This window comes from Maylandia zebra, linkage group LG17 (genome assembly GCF_041146795.1).
Source record: "Maylandia zebra isolate NMK-2024a linkage group LG17, Mzebra_GT3a, whole genome shotgun sequence".
Lineage (NCBI taxonomy): Eukaryota > Metazoa > Chordata > Actinopteri > Cichliformes > Cichlidae > Maylandia > Maylandia zebra.
The window spans coordinates 21,874,967-21,893,430 of NC_135183.1; the positions used below are offsets into that span (position 1 = coordinate 21,874,967).

Sequence of the window (18,464 nt, forward strand, 5' to 3'; positions counted from 1 at the left end):
TTACTGCAAGCACTAGTGAGTTATACCAACCAGGCAGACTTAGTTAGCACTACAGTGCTGATGACAACCTGGCAGACATGGCACCAGCTGATCCTTCCAATCCAATCCAATCCAATTTTATTTATAAAGCACTTTAAAATACCCAGCACAGGAACAAAGTGCTGTACAGAAAATAAGTTAAAACAATAGAATAACAGAAAACAGCAAAAATAAATAAATAAAACACATAATACATAAAATTAAAACCTATATTAAAACAAAAACAAGATAAAACAGCATCGAATCACCTAAAAACAACTGAAATAAAAATAAAAACCAACATCATTTCAAGAGTGACTTAAAAACAGATAAAGAACTGGCCTGTCTAATCTCTAAAGGAAGCTCGTTCCACAGTTTTGGAGCTACTGCAGCAAAAGCACAATCTCCTCTAAGTTTACGCCCAGTCCTGGGTACATTCACGAGCAGCTGATCAGCTGACCTGAGGGGGGGACTCAAATACTGGCCTAGTACTTAGTATTAAACTGTATGGCACTCAAGGGGGAAAAATAGCTGCCACATGACCAACTAACACAAAACAATTAAACAAACTCTAAACACCCCCCAGGTAATGAAGCATGTCACACCTTTTGCCAACCAGGAAGGAGAACCCAAATCCCCAGGTAACTCAACACAGATGTATTAATACCATATAAAACAGAACTTTGACCTTGCAGTGTCAATATGTGTGCAAATACAAGTAAATGGCCTGTATTTGTATAGCGCTTTACTTAGTCCCTATGGACCCCAAAGCGCTTTACACTACATTCAGTTATCCACCCATTCACACACACATCCACACACTATTAGACAATAAGTAAAATATATTTAAAGTAGTGACTGCACAGTAAACTAAAGTGAAGCAACTAGTGGTGAGGTGTGGATCTTACCACGTGTGGCTTGCCATCACACTGGTCCACAAACTACCTGAGAGTTAAGTGGACAGAAGGAGGCAAAGCAGAGAGATAGACATGGGGAAAGAACAGAAGAAAAAATCCCACACTTGCACAGCCATAACAGCTGGCTCCTGAGACATAGATGTTCAAAACGGAACAAAACAGAAGTTCAAGTCTGGTTTAAAAAAATGCTTTGATTATGTAATCAGTGTTTTTTAAATAACAACTTGGCTAACAGACAAATCTGATACCATTTTTTATGTTTTTTGTGGTTATTAATTCTCACATTTTTTCAAGGAAAATGACAAAATCTTTCTTATAACTTATGACTATTTTATTTTAAACTCTTTACAGATCTTTATCACACTGTTTGTGCCTTTAGGCAGCACAAAACACATATGACATAGTAGTCAATAAGGCCGATATGAACTGATGTTCAGATGAAATATTTGCACATACTCTTCTATACATAAAACAGAAAATACTGAGTTTATTTTTCATCTGTAAAATAAGATAACGTCTTGGTCACAAATTAAATTGAATATCAGTCAAATACCTGATCAGATTAATATGAACACTACTCTAAAAAAAAGAACATTTTGAAATAATTGTATTCTTATTTAGCCAGCAACAAAATAACTAACAAGAAGTCATCCTTAATGCACAACTTTGCTACAACTGGGACAAAACTGCAGCTTGTTTTGGAAACTCAAAGCAGCTAGGCTTGCTCATTAACCAGAACTTCTGGGTGTTATATGTTTGTGTCAGCCAACTACACATTTGCTGCGCTGTGCAATAGAAATACAAGTTCCAGTGGTTTAATGAACCATATGGTATTTATGAAGCATGTTGTGTTTCTGACAGATAGCATACCTGGAGCACAATTACTTGGAATACACAGAGGATGCGAAATGTATCTGGTTTTAAATGGCCAGTATCAATCCTTTAAACATAAACCTGCAAATCAGCTTAGGACATCACTATTTTTCTTCATGTGTGCAAAAAGCTCTTTAAGTATGCAAGCAAAGGAATTTCTGAATCCCACCCCCCACCCTCAAAAGCTAGCATCCAAGGAAAATTAAGTGTGGTCAAAACAACACAGCAGGTATCTACTGAGCCTTTGACCTGTCTTTACCTATGCCTGTTTCAGCCAAGATACTCTCTTTTAGTACAAAGCACGGTCAAGTCAAAGAGCAAGAATGATTTCTTAGTCATCTTCCTTTAAAAATAAACTAACTAATACATTTGTAAAGGGTTTTAACATTTTGAACTAGACGCGAGAGTTGCCCACAGATACTGACAGAGAACCTCCTCTGTATGGATAGCAAATCATTTAATCACAGAGTAGACATGGGCAAAATATGATATCCTTTGATATCCTAAAAGGGAAACAATAAAAAATTTTTGACCCTAGAACACTATCGCTGGGTGATTTACACCCGAGAAAATACATTTACATGATTTCTCACTCCTGCAGCTGTTTGCGTGTCGAGGAGCCTGTGCCATCACCAGGGAAGTCTCAAATGTCCCAGGAATGGGTGGACCAAAGACCAGCTTTCCAGAGTCATTATTTTGTTTTAGGAGTTTTATTTTTCATTTTGTTAGACATGGCACAGTTGAAAGTAAAAGAAGACCACTCTAATTTGTCATGTGTTGTCATATTTTGATATATTTGATTACTGTTCATTGGTTATATTATACCAGGTATAAATCACCCGGCATTAGTGATCGTGTTACTATTTATAGCGATAGTGTTCTAGGGTTAAATGGGTTAAAGGTATCAACGTGTGTTATTGTGATGAACTACAAGGCTGCGCATATTACAGCTGACACATAAACATGTTCAATGTTGTAGTGCTTAGAAAGAGCTTAAAGGCAGAGAATACAATTTTATAAATGAATGAGTGAATGTGGCTTGTGCTATATAAATAACTCACACTACGATGGACGTCTCAGCAGAATTTTGGAGCTGAGTCTCTTGCACAAGGATGCTTCGATATGTGCACAGGAGAAGCTGGGGACGACTGACTTTCTGACTGGTAGACAATCTGCTCTACCTCCTGTGCCACACCCACTCATCTGTCCTCCGTGCTGCTTGTTTCAACATTGCCTCATCCCAACCCTAGCACGATCCTCTGTTACACCACCCTTTTGCAAGTCCTCCTCTGTGCTCATTCTCGCGTCTTGCAGCTCCATCTTCAACATCCTGTGTCCACCATCCTCCCTCTGCACGGGTCCAAACCATTTTCACCTGTCTAATTCTGTCTACAAACTCCTCAACCTTTTCCTCTCATGTAGTCATTTCTAATCTTGTCCATCCTGCTCGCTGCCAATGAAAATCGTAGCATCCTCGACCCATCCACCTCCAGCTCCGCCCCCTTGCTTTTTGTCAGTACCAGTGTCTCCAAACCATACACGATAGCAGTTCTAATCTTGTAAACCTTTTCATTTCACTTTTGCTGTTATCCTTCTGTCATTTATATTCATGAAAATGACAACCATAATTATTAGACTTGCGAATAAAAATGACAGCTTGACTCTTCTTCTAATGTATTCACAAAGCAATCAAGCTACTGTTGAACAAGCAGAACATAAACTTAAATATGACATCGCTGACTTCCAGCAGTCACCTTCTTGCTGATCCACAGCTGCTACATGAGGGCTGGTGCTGAATGAGCCTGATAAACAGAATTGTTTTGACTAGACGTGAATGCTCGGCTGTGCAGCTAGCACTAATGGGATCTCAGTTTTATCGCGAAGAGTCACGCTGTACCTGACTCTCCCAGTGATTTTAATGGCAGCATTTAATCTCAGTTTTACATTAAGAGTCAGGTTGCCCTGTTCTTCGTGTTGTTTAGCAGTCTCTTCCTCCAGCATCTCCAGGTAGCTGGCAGATTTTTTTTAAACTTTTCTAATGATACCATGCAAGTTACATTACTTGAACAACTTTTTAATGAGTGCAATACTGTTGAAATAAATATTTATTTTGGGAGATTTTTCTTTTTATTTCTACCATTTGTAGCCCAGTGGTCACTGCACTGTATCAAAAGGACCTTTATTCAATTAATGTAGTCTTGGAGAGTCTTTGGACTCCTTCTATATGTCTTGTATATTCTTACAGTCCTACCAGGAGGAGGCCTGGACATCTCTTCTTAGACCACGGACCTGGCCAGCTAAACCCAGAGAAGCAGCAGAAAATGGATGGACGGATAAATATTCTACCAATTTTGGTACCACGTCTCCATACAGCAGAGCTCAATCTCGGTTTGTACCAAAATACACTTATTCTGCCACTCCCAACACCCACCCATATACATGCACATGCACACACAGACATACACGCAGCAATACTAAATCAATACGTCTTACAGCGGGCTGCTGTTGTGGCTTGAATATGAATAAACAGTCATACATTTTAGCTGAGGATCGATTGGGGTAGACAGATGAATGGCATACAAAGACACCTCTGAACAGGACAGAAAGACCTCTGTGTATGTGTGTGTGTGTGCGCGTGCTAAAGTGTGCGACTTTTCCCAGCTTCTTTCTCTTACTGTTACACAGTGTCTCTCACCCTCATGTCTCCAAGTGCTCTTTCAGTCTCAGAGGATCAATAGGTGTGATGGATTGTTGACAGGTACCACACACTGGAGACACACGCTATCAAACAACAACACTTCCTATTCAGACCCATTTCAATCACTCTCTGCCAGTCATAACTTGTTTTCTCACACTGTTAGGGCCAATACTACCCTGCTTCTTACTCTGTGATCGGCTGCTTGATTTTTCCCTCAGACGCAAACATTTTAAGGCACACAAACACACACTCGCGCCTCTCATTCACACAGAGGTTGAACCCCTGACATTTGAGTGTGTTTTTGTGAAGTTCTTCGCTCTGTGTGTCTGTCTTTCAGACGGCGGCGGTGACTCTTCAGACAATGGCCTGCCGACGCTAATCGATTATATCTGGGGCGTTGGGTGACGGCGGCACAAAGGTCTGGGGTATACAGCTGTGGACTCCTGACAGTCTTCCCCACAAAACACATACATACACACAAACAAACGCACACACATAATCACAAGACGGGCATTTTGTATGCAGAGATGAAAAGATACCTCAGCTCACGCTCATTTCTGACAGCTGATACCAGGTGACATTATTTAGAAATGTTACAACAGATTTTTAATTTAACGACTAAAGTTAAAGATTAAGAAAATAGTCTGGCTTTGCTTACTGGTAAGGTGTTGTATAGGAACATGACTAGCAGCCTCATATCTTATTGATATCGCATTGCTGATGTCACAGTATTCAAGGATGTTTAACGCTTTTCAATATAAATGTATTATCATCTTTGGTTAACCCTGCTGATACACATTTTTACCAATTCCGATAAGATCTACAACTGAACACATGTACAGACAAAAATCTTATTTTTTAAAACAAACAAAACAACTTACAGTTACCATGTAACCGGGGTGGCTGTAGCTCAGGTGGTAATCCCAGTCTGCTCCAGTCTGCATGTCAAATATCCTTGGGCAAGATACTAACCCCAGGTTGCTCTCTGATGCATCCATCGGAGTGTGAATGTGTAAGTATGAATGTTAGCTAGATAGCACTAAAAACTTAGAAACGTGCTGGTGTGATTGGGTGAATGAACGAGTTGTAGAAAAGCGCTATATAAGACCCAGTCCATTTAAGAGCTGCTTAAGAACATGTTTATTTCTGCCCTGAAGCTGAATGGCCGCAGCATCACGTGACCATCAGAGGACTTGTGGTTTTTTTGTCATTTAAAAGTGCAAGTTTACAGACTTGTGAGTGTCTTTTTGTAATTGAGCTTTGTTAAAACAACACTACTTAATCATAAATGATTTGCCATCAAACAAATGAATCGACCAACTATATGCTGTCTCTAACTTTTTCCCTCATTTTATTCTCTTTACTGCTCCTCTGTTTAAGTGCACGAAGTAAACACATCAATGTGTCAGTACACATAATGGTATCACATTATAATAATGTCAGTTTGGCTAAATCAATCTAGTGCATGTATTTATTTATCCATGCCCAAACGAAGAGAAATACACCGAGATAACAACATTCATATGGCCCGCACCAGGTGCTGCTGTCGCTATGCCCTAATGGTTGAAGAACACAAAGGCCTGTTTGAGGCTGTTACTTTGATCCTGGCAGCTTGGAGCTCCTGTGGCTCTGCTGCACTAAAACCTTTATTAGCCATATGCTGGGGACATCAGAAACAAGTCAATCAGAATTTGCATCAGCACAGAAAGGGAATCAAATTGCAGCAGAATCCAACACAATGATGAACACGTGTGCGGCCTGACCTATATTCACTAGCATAACAGTCCAGGGGTGATTTTTCCTCTCCGAAACTTTCCAGAAGTCATTCAAAGGCAAAGTCCACCCTCATTCATTCATTTCATTCATTTATTTATTCATTTTCAGGCACAACAAATACCTATATTGAACATAAAATACACAAAACAAAAAACAAAAATTGCCTGAAAAAGGAGTGGGACGAAGAAAACTTATTAAATCCCACCCCTATACTCACTCATCAACAAAAAAAACAATAAACTTCCCGCAGCTACGCCCATCATTGCATACAGACCCATCAACAGCTCCGGGCACATACAAGCATCTAAGCGGCAGCTCGCAACCAACAATTAGAGCCTTCATAACTGAATACAGAATATATAAATTATAAATTGCATTACCACAGGTAACAGGCAGTAATAACTACAAGTAACAAACACACATACATATACATACATATATATCTACACACACAAGTACATATATGTACATACATACGCACACTTTATTTATTTTTTTTTTTATTTTGGAATCCATACCAGCAATGGTAAGAGAACAGACATTACAGAGCACACTAAAACCCATCATTGAGTATACTGTGACCAGACCAACTGTTTGTAGAGAAATTTAAATCTATGAATATTTTTGCATTGTTTCAATTGTAAACTCAGACTGTTCCAGATTTTCACACCACATACAGACACGCAAAAGCCTTTACGGGTTGTTCGAGTTCTGGGTAATTTGAATTCTCCAAAGCCTCTCACATTATAAACCTTTTCTCGAATTTCAAATCTAGTTTGTAAATTTGCCGGGAGAATTACATATTCTAATTTAATTGCTCAAAACTTGAGTATGAGGAGAAACATAGCTGGTAGATACTGAAGAATCTCACATACGCTACCAATTCCTATAGGACAGGGGGACCTTCTTGCATATTAAATAAGTTCTGAGAGTCAAGACAAAATATTAACAAACAACTATGAGGTGACACTTTATTCCCAAAAGCAGGCGGCAACAGCAGCAGCAGCAGCAGCAGCAGCAGCACAAAACCAGCACACCCCAAGGAAGGCTCTGGGAAATGTCAGCTGTGGTTTGGCTCTAAATAGATTTTAAAATCAACCCGAGTATCGTTTTTGTCACTGTATTTACTTACTTGGTTGAGTTTCTCACACTAGGCTTCATTTTAAATATCCCCAAGATCAACATAATTCAGAATCAGCAAGAAATTGGTGAGGGAATTTCCTCAGGCCCAGATGAATATGTCCAATCAGCCAGCTCCAACCGAAAAATGTAACCGAGCTTCCTCCCAAATAGACACCTAGCTGTCCCCACAAGGATAAAATGTTGTACAAAGAACTCCAGATTGCATGATTATTGGCTTATTATGATAGGCACTGGATTATGAAGGGAAACACACATTTCACAGGCCTCTCAAACAGACACCTGCGTAGTGAGGTTGCACTGAACGACAGAAAAACGCCAAACAGAGAAAGGAAAGAAAAAAGAGACATGGAAGAACAAAGGCACGATAATAGAAGTCCCTTGATATCTCTAATGGGCAGCTGATTAGGAAGCAGAAGCACCAAAACAGGTAATTCTTCTTCTTATCGTCAGTACCAATAGTCAGGCTCACACTTATCTCCATAATAACTCCAACTATAATTAATGAGCCTTTGGAGAGTACAGTGACAGAAATGGCACACAAACAGGTACACACACACACACACACACACACACACACACACAGATTAAACTCCATATATTCACACGGGGCTTTGGGAACGATAGCGGACTGATGGAACTTCTCTACTGCCCCATTCTATTTTATTTATTTTTTCCCTTTCCTCTTTCAATCACTTGAAGGAAATCTGTCCAAGGACAAGCAGCAGCTTGGACAGAACTGGTCTCTGATTTCTGATCAGACAACAGATGGAAGGAGCACATTAAGTCATCTCAGACCTCAGGGAGTATTAATGCAGCGCAAGGTTTTCAGCAGCGGCGAGCCCCAACAATGCCACCATGTTGTGTGAGAAAGGGTGAGAGGCTTTCCAGGCGTCTTTTGAATTTCCTACGTGGTGGATATCAAAGGGCAGAAGCATCAAGCATCTTACAATGTGATGACAGGTTTTCTAATGAAAGCTCTAATGAAAGCGAAATGAGGAGGAGAGGAGCAGGAGTGAAACAGAAAAAGCTGAGTTCAAGAGTGCTGGACATACGCAAAGGGCTCATGTGATGACACCTAATGATTTATGTGAACGATATGCCTTGATCTCGTGTGAATAACACATGCTTCTTACCTCATCCTCACTTAGCGGGGAAAGGAAATAAATTGTCTTGAAAAACCAATTAAATCAAGAGGAAACTGATAGTAGACTGTGCCTTTTCAGATGTGGCGAAAAATCTGTATCAACAGGAACAAGAAATATGGTATCAACACTGCGACTATCACAAAAATGATGCTTTGCTACCTTAGCATATGATTGTACCTGGTTTTCTATCTTACCAGAAGTACAGAAGGTATTGTAGTTTCTATAGCAACTCACCATACTGGACAATAAGAACATGATTGGCATATAGAGATGTTTTACAACATCCTAACATGCAAGCATTGTCAAAGAGCTTTTAGATCAAAAAGAGCTTATCTAAGAACCTCACCAACAATTATCCAGGATCTGTATACAGAAATGAGCAACTTTCACATCAAAAATTTTTTAAAAGTTACCTGTAAAATTAATGAATTGGAACAATCGGATCTGTTACCAAAACATAGCCTTCACGAAGTTTATGCTAATCCAAGGACAGATTATAGCATGAAAGCAGAGTCACCGATACATCATTCACTGATTTGTGACTGGCTTTTGATGTCTTTTATCCCACTGCCGTATTTCGTTTTTTTTTTTTTTTTTTTTTTTGAGGCAGTGGCTGCTCCATTTGGATGATCAGCTACCCGCTAATGCTAGCAAGCTTGGTTAGTAATCCAAAGCAGTGATACATCCAAAGCCCCACTCAAAGCAGCCACGCCCTCAACTCCATTATCCAGTTGAATATAAAAATATTATTATAAAAATATTAACCCACCTAGAGATGTTAAAAGCTATTCAAGCTGTAAACTTGCTTTTTAATGTTGTAAAGGTGAGCATTTTAACACTGGAGTGTATGCAGTTGACTCAGTTTTGGAGCTAAATGGTCATAGAGGAATCCTGGAGGTTTTGGCACTTCCATATTGGCTTCATTTGAGATTTTGCCACTTGAGCATGACCAAAATTACTTCTTAACGTTAGCAAGCTTCTCTTATTACACATCAGGTTTAAAAACAAATAAGCAGAGGCACCTGCTGTAGTAGATGCTGGACATCCTTCCTGATGCAAAGGATTTGAGTTGGGTAGTGTCTGTTTTTTTAAAAGGGTATATACACTCTAAAAAATATTCATGGTGTTTGTAGGTAGAACTTAACAAAAAAGCATTTTTCTACTTAAAAAAGTAAGTTGACTACATGTACACGTTTCAGTGAGTTGACTAATCAATGTTAAAAGTCAGTGCAACACAGAAATTAATAAACACCTCCTTAACTTAAATGTTTTAGTATATTGAACAAAATACTTTTGTCATCAATCAACAACAGAAAATATTAAGTTTGTGTAACATGTAAAAGTGAGTTTGAACATCCTTCATGTTTGAACTGCCCATAACTGGACCATAACGAAAAAATTATTACAACTGCCATAAAAAAGAAGAAACGGAAAAAAACTGAGGTTGGCACCACTACCTGGTAAGTTTCTTGTTTTATACTCTTTTATAAATATGTACTAGGTACAGGAATTTACTGCGTAAGTTTAGTCTGACAATGGCAGCTACATGATGTGAATTGACACTCTGTGTTATGCTAGTTGTTACTCTATAAAAGTAAAAGCATTTGAATTTTTTCCTGTTATTAATGAAATCTGTCAATTAAATCTGTCACTCTGGTGGTTACTTTGGTTAGCCATAGGTGTGTATGAGACCATGCATACAGCAGAGGGTAACCCCGTAGCATATGTTCGTATCATCACAGGTGTAGCAGTTGTCTGCATTCTTATCACTTTGTGGGAGTAGAGGTGTGTTTCACCTAGACTGTGTTCGGTGAGTTAACCAAGCATTGAATTCTAAATAGATTAATTACAAGTTATATTTGTACACTTTAAATTCGATGGTTTTAATCATAGTTTAACTTTAGCAACTTTACTATGCTAAAGTTGTTAGCTAGCTTTCTTTTAGCTAGCAAACGTTCCTCGCAAATACGAGAGTACATTGTCAATTTTTCTACTTATACTTAAAGTTTGTCACTTGTCAGGGTGCATTTGGTTAGCTGATAGACCTTGCAGACAGCAGAGCATGTTCAATTTGAACCTGTATATGTTCAAATTTACCAGTCAGCAGCTGCCTGCCTTTTTACTATGGTGTCAGAGTAAATTTGTGTTTCCACGGTCTTGGGTGAGGTAACTAATTACTGACAGAGTGAAATGTGGTGAATTTATGCCAGAGTATTTATGTGAGTTAAAGTATTTCTATCAAATGTATTGATATTTTAAGCTCGAATGTGAAATATGCCTGAGGTTAAAGTTAGTTGACCTAGCAAGAAAAAACAAAATTGTGTGTGTGCACACACGAATTGCTTTCGTTACCTTCTGTAATTTTAAGCATAATGTGAAGTGTGGTATTGTGGCATGTCAACAGTGGTCTTCAAATAATTAAATAGAAAATTCTCTCACACATTTGGATATGACACAATTTTTCCAATTTTAAACTACAGTCTGTAGATTTATTATATTATTTTTGAATTTTGGATTCATCTTTTCAGTGTTTCATTGTAGTGTATTAGAGAAGGTTTTATACTTAAAATAACTTGTTAACTCAAAAGCCTCGATAAGTCTTTGCATTACCAAAAGTTGCAATAAATTTCAAAATGCACTGGACTTGTAAAATTTGCAAATTTGAAACACCAAGAAGGAAACAGCTCTTAAAGCATTACAGGCTTAGACATAGCCATGGTGAACTATTTATGTCTTGTCTATACTGGGATTGTTACTGCTCATTTAAAACATGGAATAGCTTGCGAACCCATTTATCAAGAAGCCATTCATCCTCTGATACAATGACATGCTCAGAAGTCTTGTCTTTCAAATGTCCATGTTGCTCTTTAAGCACATTTTCAACTCAAAGGGAATATTTTAAGCATATTGGGCACCATTTAAAAAAACTGGAAACTGTCGCTTGTGTTTTTGAAAACTGTAACTTCAAAACAAACGTTCATGGAACATATGCTTCTCATAGGAACCGAAAACACAATCCTCACTCATTGGATGACTTCAAGCCTGAGCTGATACAGAGGTGTGTCAATCGTTTGAATACAGGAGATGATCCTCTTGAGGAACATATTGAAAATCCATTGAGTGAAGATGAAGCAAATGCAGAGGATGAAGAAATTGGTGAATTGCCTAATTTAATTGAGAAACATTTAGCCCACCTACTACTAAAACTGGAAAGTATATACAATGTTTCTCACAAGTGTATTGATGAGTTAGTTGAACAGTTACAATTCATTTCTTCCTCTGCTTCAGGTCCTATTCTAAAACAGATTTTACAGTTAAGCCTAAAGAAGCATAATTGTGCCTTTGATGATTTAGTGATTTCAGATATGGTTGCAGACCTCTGTCAGTGCAACCCACTCACATTGGCTTTTGGAAATAAAGGTCCTCTTTCTACCTCTTACAAAAGAAGCCAATATTTCAAGGAGCATTTTTGTTTGGTAGAACCCACTGAGTATTTGCTTAGTGTTGGGGAACGGAGAAGTTTCCAGTATGTACCTGTTTTAAAGTCGCTGAATGAAGTCTTGAAAAAGAAAGAGATCCAAGATTTCCTTACACAGACCTCAGAAATGGATTATAGCTCTGAAACACAATACACTTCATTTCATCATGGCACTAATTTTAAAAATAATCAACTGTTATCAGAAGAGAGTCCAGCCATTTCCCTCATTTTGTATGTGGATGAGTTTGAAGTGTGTAATCCACTTGGTACCTCAAGAAAAAAGCACAAAATTACAGCAGTGTATTGGGTTTTGGCTAATGTACCACCATTGCTCAGGTCCTCACTGACATCAATCTACCTAGCCATTCTATGCAAATCTGATGATATAAAACAGTTTGGTTACAGTGCTGTCTTTGAGCCACTCTTGAAAGATCTTGCATGCCTAGAAGAAGAAGGACTTTACATTCCCTCATTAGGCATATGCGTCAAAGGTACTGTGTTTTGTGTTGTTGCAGACAACCTTGGTGCACACTCTCTCGGAGGATTTGTGGAGAGTTTCTCAAGTGCGTATGTCTGCAGGTTTTGTCTTGGAGAACGAACCCAAATCCAAGTAAGTGACGTTCGAAGTGGAGCATTTAGTCAAAGAACAATACAAGAACACAGGGTACATGTTGACACTGCAAAAGGAGATAAAAGTCAGTCTCATTGTTACGGAGTAAAAAAACTTTGCCCACTGACTGAAAATCTAAAACATTTCGATGTTTTAACTGGCTATCCGCCAGATTTGCTACATGATCTCTTTGAAGGTATTGTACCTTTGGAATTAGCACTTTGCCTTAGTACCTTAATCAAGGGAAAGTATTTTACTTTGGATGAGCTTAACAAATCAATTAAACAGTTTCCATACAGATGGGCTGATAGAACTAATGCCCCACAACCAGTTCCATTGAATTTTGCAACAAAAAAAACTGTTGGGGGGAATGCGCATGAAAACTGGGCTTTGCTTCGCCTCCTCCCCCTTATAGTTGGGGAAAAAATACCAGAGAGTGAACCAACATGGCTGCTCCTTCTCAACCTTAAGGATATAGTTGAACTTGTCCTTTCATCTGTTCATACAGATTCAACCATTTGTTTTCTTGACAGCAAGATTTTCGAGCATCGGCAAAGATTTCAGGAAGCTTTCCCACAGGAAAGACTGATTCCAAAACATCATTTCCTAGAGCACTATCCACAACTCATAAAAGCTTTTGGTCCACTTGTTTTTCTGTGGACTATGCGTTTTGAAGCCAAGCACAGCTTTTTTAAGCGTGTGGTGAGGCATACTCGCTGTTTTCGAAACATTCTGTTGTCTCTATCAGTGAAGCATCAGTTAATGATTGCCTACCATCTACATGGAAATCAAACAGCCCAGCCTTCTTTACAGGTAACAAAACTATTAACAGTGAATTTGACTGTGCTGAGAGAAGACATTAGGAAAGCAGTGGAAAATAAGTTCCCTGGGGAGTCAAATGTCCAGATAGCAAATACTGTGTCTTACAGTGGCACCAGTTACACCACTGGAATGATCCTGGCACATGGATCAACAGGTGGTCTGCCAGATTTTGTAGAACTGATTCAGATGGTGGTAATTAATGGAAAAGTTGGCTTCATTGTGAAATGCTTAAATGCGTGGTATTCTGAACATTTCAGGAGCTTTGAGCTTGAAAACACTAGAAGTGTTAAAGTTATTGAGTCCTGTGATCTGTCTGATATTATCCCACTGGCAGCATACACTGTAGCAGGGAAGCGTATGGTGACCCTAAAGCATTACATCCATGTGCCATAGAAGGCAAGGTAGCCAATACAATACAGTATGGCCAAAGCTGCTTTATCTTCCTTTTATTAGTTTATCTTTATAGCTCAAATGGTAATGTTGTGGATAGTAATGTTTAATCAATAATTAGAGATTTAGTAGTACAACTATCTTGCTCTACCACAAGTCTGGAAGGCATTTTACACATGACTGATCTTCTCTGCAGAAGTATCTAGTTTCCAGGGTGATAGGAGGTATATTCCACCACAAGTAAAATTCAAAAGCTAAATTCTGTTTTGTTTTTTTGTTTTCCTTTTTATATAGGTACCTCAATGTCTCATCCTGCTAAACTTCGGATCATACTCAAAGAGCATAACATTCAAAAACTGGACTTACCACATGGAATCCCTGGAACAGTGGAAGAACTTGAATCTATTGTGAAAGAGACTTTTGAGGTTGATGGGAAGTTTACTTTGCACTATAAGGATGCTGACTTTGGAGAAGAATATTTTTCTCTGACATCAACAGGTGATATCAAGGACAAGGACACACTTAAGGTGGTTCAGATTATTGAACCTCCCACAATTACTCTGACATTTAGTGATGTAGACAGTTCCTTCAAATCTGCATCAGAGACCTTGGTCAATGCTTCAGCAATTTCAGAGACATCAGTCTCAGAGACATCAAGTGTGTCCTGTGGCACCAGTTGCTCATCCGGATCTCAGGATACAGTCATTCTTTCCTCACCTGAACATTTGAGTCGGCGTTTTCAGCGCTGGCCTACCAATTTTTCTGTTCCTCGCTTTGCTTATGACACAGAGCTTTTACTTGCTTCAGGAAATGAAACTTTCAAAAAGGATGGAACGAAACTTAACTTTACTCCACTTCTTCCAGACATCCTTGAGAAACTGGCTGAAACGATCTTTCAGTATGTTGCCTACCCAACATCTGCACAATTAGCAGATGTAGCTAAAGCACTTGTTCAACAACATCCTTGCCTTAAAGAACCGGGATCCTATAATGGATGCTATGGATGGCAACAAAGACTGAAATATAAAATGGGCAATTACAGAAGTAAACTCAGAGGGCTTGGGTGCCCTGAGCTGGATGTGAACTCTCTCAAAAGAAAGCAAGCACATGAGAAGACACCTTCAAAGAATCTCAAAAAGCCAAGAAAGGCTGAGGTGAACTATTTGCCACCTCACCCACAAGGAGAAACAGAGGAAAGCTTGGAAAAGGAAAGATTGGAACTTCTTGATGAAGTGAAGAAGAGGAACAACTATCGGATCATCAGTGAAAAAATGGCCAAAACATTCTCGAATCGCAGACAGGAAGTTGTTAATCTGGCACCACCTGTGAATGACTTCAGAAGTAGATGGCCTGCGCTTTTTGATGCAGCACAGGTGATTTTATTACATAATTTATAGGATAACTTATAATAGTGACATTGTGCATTACATTAACACATTGTGCTTTTAATTGTGTCTTTTTTTTTAATTTTTTACAGATAAATGATGAATTCCAAAGGATCACCACTGTTAACTTGGAAACAACATTCATGGCAAAACTGGACCAGTATTCCACAAGAATAATGTCCCTGGTCTCTTCAAAAGGCGGTGCTGCAAAAATTAAGATTGAGCGCATCAGGAACATGTTGCAAGAGGTAAAAAAAAGAAGCTGAATATAATTGATAATCTTACACACCTTAAAAGTTAATTATCTAATTCATTATCTCAGGAGCATTGTTGGCTATCTTTTACTGAAGAGTGAAAAAGTGAACATCAGAGGTGGACAGAGTAAAAATTTGCTAAAGAAAACATCACTCAAAATATATTTGTCTGTTTTCTTTGTTGTAAGAGTCAAGAATATAGTGATGCATTTGTAACTTGGTAACTCAGATTGAAGAGAAAAAGTAAAACTCAGATGCATAAGTATTTTGCACCTCATAAGTGAGATGAAAAGACATTAATGTAACTTTTGGTCACATAATTGCAAACTGAGGTAGGTAAATTTAAATAGGTACTTTCCATGTCACATGTAACTTGACAATACATTAAGGTAAGTATGGGTCATATTACAAATAATGTGAGGAGAAAAAAACTGAGGTAATAATTTGGAGTGTTACAAGTATGTTCATCAACTGCACAATAAACGTTTATGAGGAAGACAAGTTACACAAATACATTAAAGAGGGTAGATAGGAGCTTTTAATGTTTTAATCACATCATTACAAGACTTGCCCACAGGTGGCTTTTTCCAGTTCTGCATCACATATCTCACATATAACTATTATAGTTGAATCCATAGAACTCAACAAAAACTGTTTGAAATAGTCTCCAAATCTAGGTTATATTTACTTTCACTCACCTTATCCTACTGCTAGCAAAGGGTGCATTGAAAGCAGGGCAGTATGTAACAGATTAAATTCAAGTTATAAAAATTAAATTGTTTATTTGTTAAAAACAAAAATTAAATCAATAATTAGCAAAACGCTAGTCCTATGAATGTAATATGTTTGACTTTTCGCCTAGTAAACTTTTTTTATTCTCCAGAGTTCGGTGGAAACAAGAAGAGAGGTCGCAATCCGTTGCCTGATGGTGTATCTGAAAGAGAAAGAAGAGGATCTCTTCAGAGAACAGCTGGTAGGTAAATATCACATTGTTTTGTGTTATATTTTTAAATGGCACATAAAATACTGACATGTTTCTTTTTAACCTACTTGCCAGGATGGTGAAGAACAGTTCCCAGAAGAAGTGGTAAAGATCGTAGTCACCAGACGTGCAGCAGTGTCTCTTCCAGCCGTCGCTAAAATTGTGATTGAAGGAACAGCTGTCCTGGAAGACCTTGATGTGCCCAGAGCATGTGCCTTAATGATGGGACTTATATACGCTCTCAATCTGAGCTACCCCAAACAAGTAAAGAACACTCTAGAGGTATTCCAGAAGGTGTTTCTGGAACTTGATGGGCTTAAAGCCAGCCCACGGGTAATGTCTCTTAAGTACAAACTTCTGTCATAAAACAAATGTAATTTAGGCTGCAATATTCAGATGTGCTGATGCTTGTGTTTTTTATGCAGTCTTAGACAAGTGTAGTTTTGAGAGTTCATAATGCGTATAACCTTACCTTTGAATTGTTGCGTTGTTAAATATTAAAATGTTTGGTAATTTTCTTGATTCTGTGATATTTACCAAGTTGATAGGTTAAAGTTAATGTTTAATAATAAGCAGATTTGCTAAAACAAATTGCCTTACGTTGCAATGTTTGTTTTCTGAGGTATTTTAGAAGGGTGTGATTTAAAATTATTGTTATTTGGAAGATTTTATATATATATTTGCTGCTTTATTTAATATACCTTTACAAATCTTTATAGTGGTTCTCAAAGTCGGTCATCAGGCCCCACTGCTCTGCTTGTTTCTGTTAATAACTAAACACTGTTGATTGGCTGGTGTGTTCAGTTAATCAGAAGTTGTAGACACCATTGTGGAGTAAGAAAAACGAAGTAAATTGGTATGTTTTAGCTTCTGATTCAACACACCTTGTCCAGTTAATAAACATGTTACATTTTATTTTGTTACTGAGGTTGTTTGTGAAGGAATTGTACTGAAATACATTGTTTTTGCCCACTCATTTATAATTAAAGGGCTGCTGTAATGTATGATTTATGTTGTATGACACAGAAGTGCATTTCTTCAAAAATGTTATGCAATAAACTGTTTCATCAGTTGGAATAATTTAAATGGCTATGTTTGCATGGATAATTGTGAGTAGGATATATGTAAAAAAGTAAGTTAGATTAACTCAGCTAATGTAATTTGTCAACTCAATATTTCCAGGAATTCTAAATTAATATTAGGTTGCTTAAACTTAATTATGCTTTTAGAGGTCAAAGTAAATCATGTTGGTTTGTTGAACCAGTTGAGTTAGCCAAACCTAAAAATTTCTTGCTGGATTTACTTAATAATATGCAAAATTTGTAACTTAAAAAGCTAAGTGGAAATTGTTACCTCAATTTTTTTAAGTTAAGCCAACAAAACATTTTTTAGAGTGTACATTCATTTGATTATAAAAGCCTTTTGCAACAAAGTTACTATTGGGAATCTCTCAATTTCAGAAGTATCAGTTCTGACCACCAGATTAAAAGTGTCCCTGTTCAGTGCAACAACAAATGCATGTCAAAAGAAAATAATGTAAGAAAAATGTGAAATGAATCCAGATGTTTTGGTAAGGTCTCTCACACCACAAATTACAATAATAGCTTCAGTGTTCCTTGCCGTACATTTCCGTAGCCCTTTTTTACTTTTTCAGATTTAATGATGTCAGAGTGCAACACACACTGGCAGGCAAATGTCATTAGAGTTAGTTGACACATGGAATGCATTAAGGCCGAGCAATTTACTGAATTTATTATGCTATTTATATTATTTTGAGTCACTGTTTTTGCCCAGTGTGGGAAAAAAAACCTCGGTATGTTCTCGTCTGCTGTCTCTCGAAAAACAGCAGCACTAACAGCAACTAATAAATCGATGGAATCACTGAACTAATGTGAGCAATATCCTTAGAGATTCCTACACTGGAAAAAAATTGAACCAGTGGCCTTGAATACTGAGCAACACAGCCACAAACA

General features: G+C 37.9%; 1 protein-coding gene across 2 annotated transcripts; it reads left to right on the forward strand.

Annotated features, from left to right (window-relative positions):
- The first annotated feature begins 9,791 nt into the window (after positions 1–9,791).
- On the forward strand, positions 9,792–17,541 carry LOC106674754 (uncharacterized). Of its 2 annotated transcripts, none has more exons than XM_076875785.1 (6): positions 9,792–10,030; positions 12,564–12,658; positions 14,165–15,243; positions 15,348–15,503; positions 16,393–16,482; positions 16,567–17,541. In XM_076875785.1, exons 3-6 carry the CDS (start codon positions 14,173–14,175, stop codon positions 16,855–16,857), a joined length of 1,608 nt encoding a protein of 535 aa, XP_076731900.1. In that variant the 5' UTR covers positions 9,792–10,030; positions 12,564–12,658; positions 14,165–14,172; the 3' UTR covers positions 16,858–17,541. The 2 variants fall into 2 exon arrangements, with proteins under 2 accessions (XP_076731900.1, XP_076731899.1); XM_076875784.1 differs by lacking the exon at positions 9,792–10,030 and adding an exon at positions 10,222–10,380.
- The last annotated feature ends 923 nt before the right edge of the window (positions 17,542–18,464 follow it).

Bases quoted from the DNA above. Each gene is read 5' to 3' on its own strand.
- LOC106674754 (XM_076875785.1), top strand. From the start codon at position 14,173: ATGTCTCATCCTGCTAAACTTCGGATCATACTCAAAGAGCATAACATT. The intron at 15,244-15,347 runs GTGATTTTATTA...AATTTTTTACAG, and splicing joins CGCTTTTTGATGCAGCACAG to ATAAATGATGAATTCCAAAG. The intron at 16,483-16,566 runs GTAGGTAAATAT...CCTACTTGCCAG, and splicing joins ATCTCTTCAGAGAACAGCTG to GATGGTGAAGAACAGTTCCC.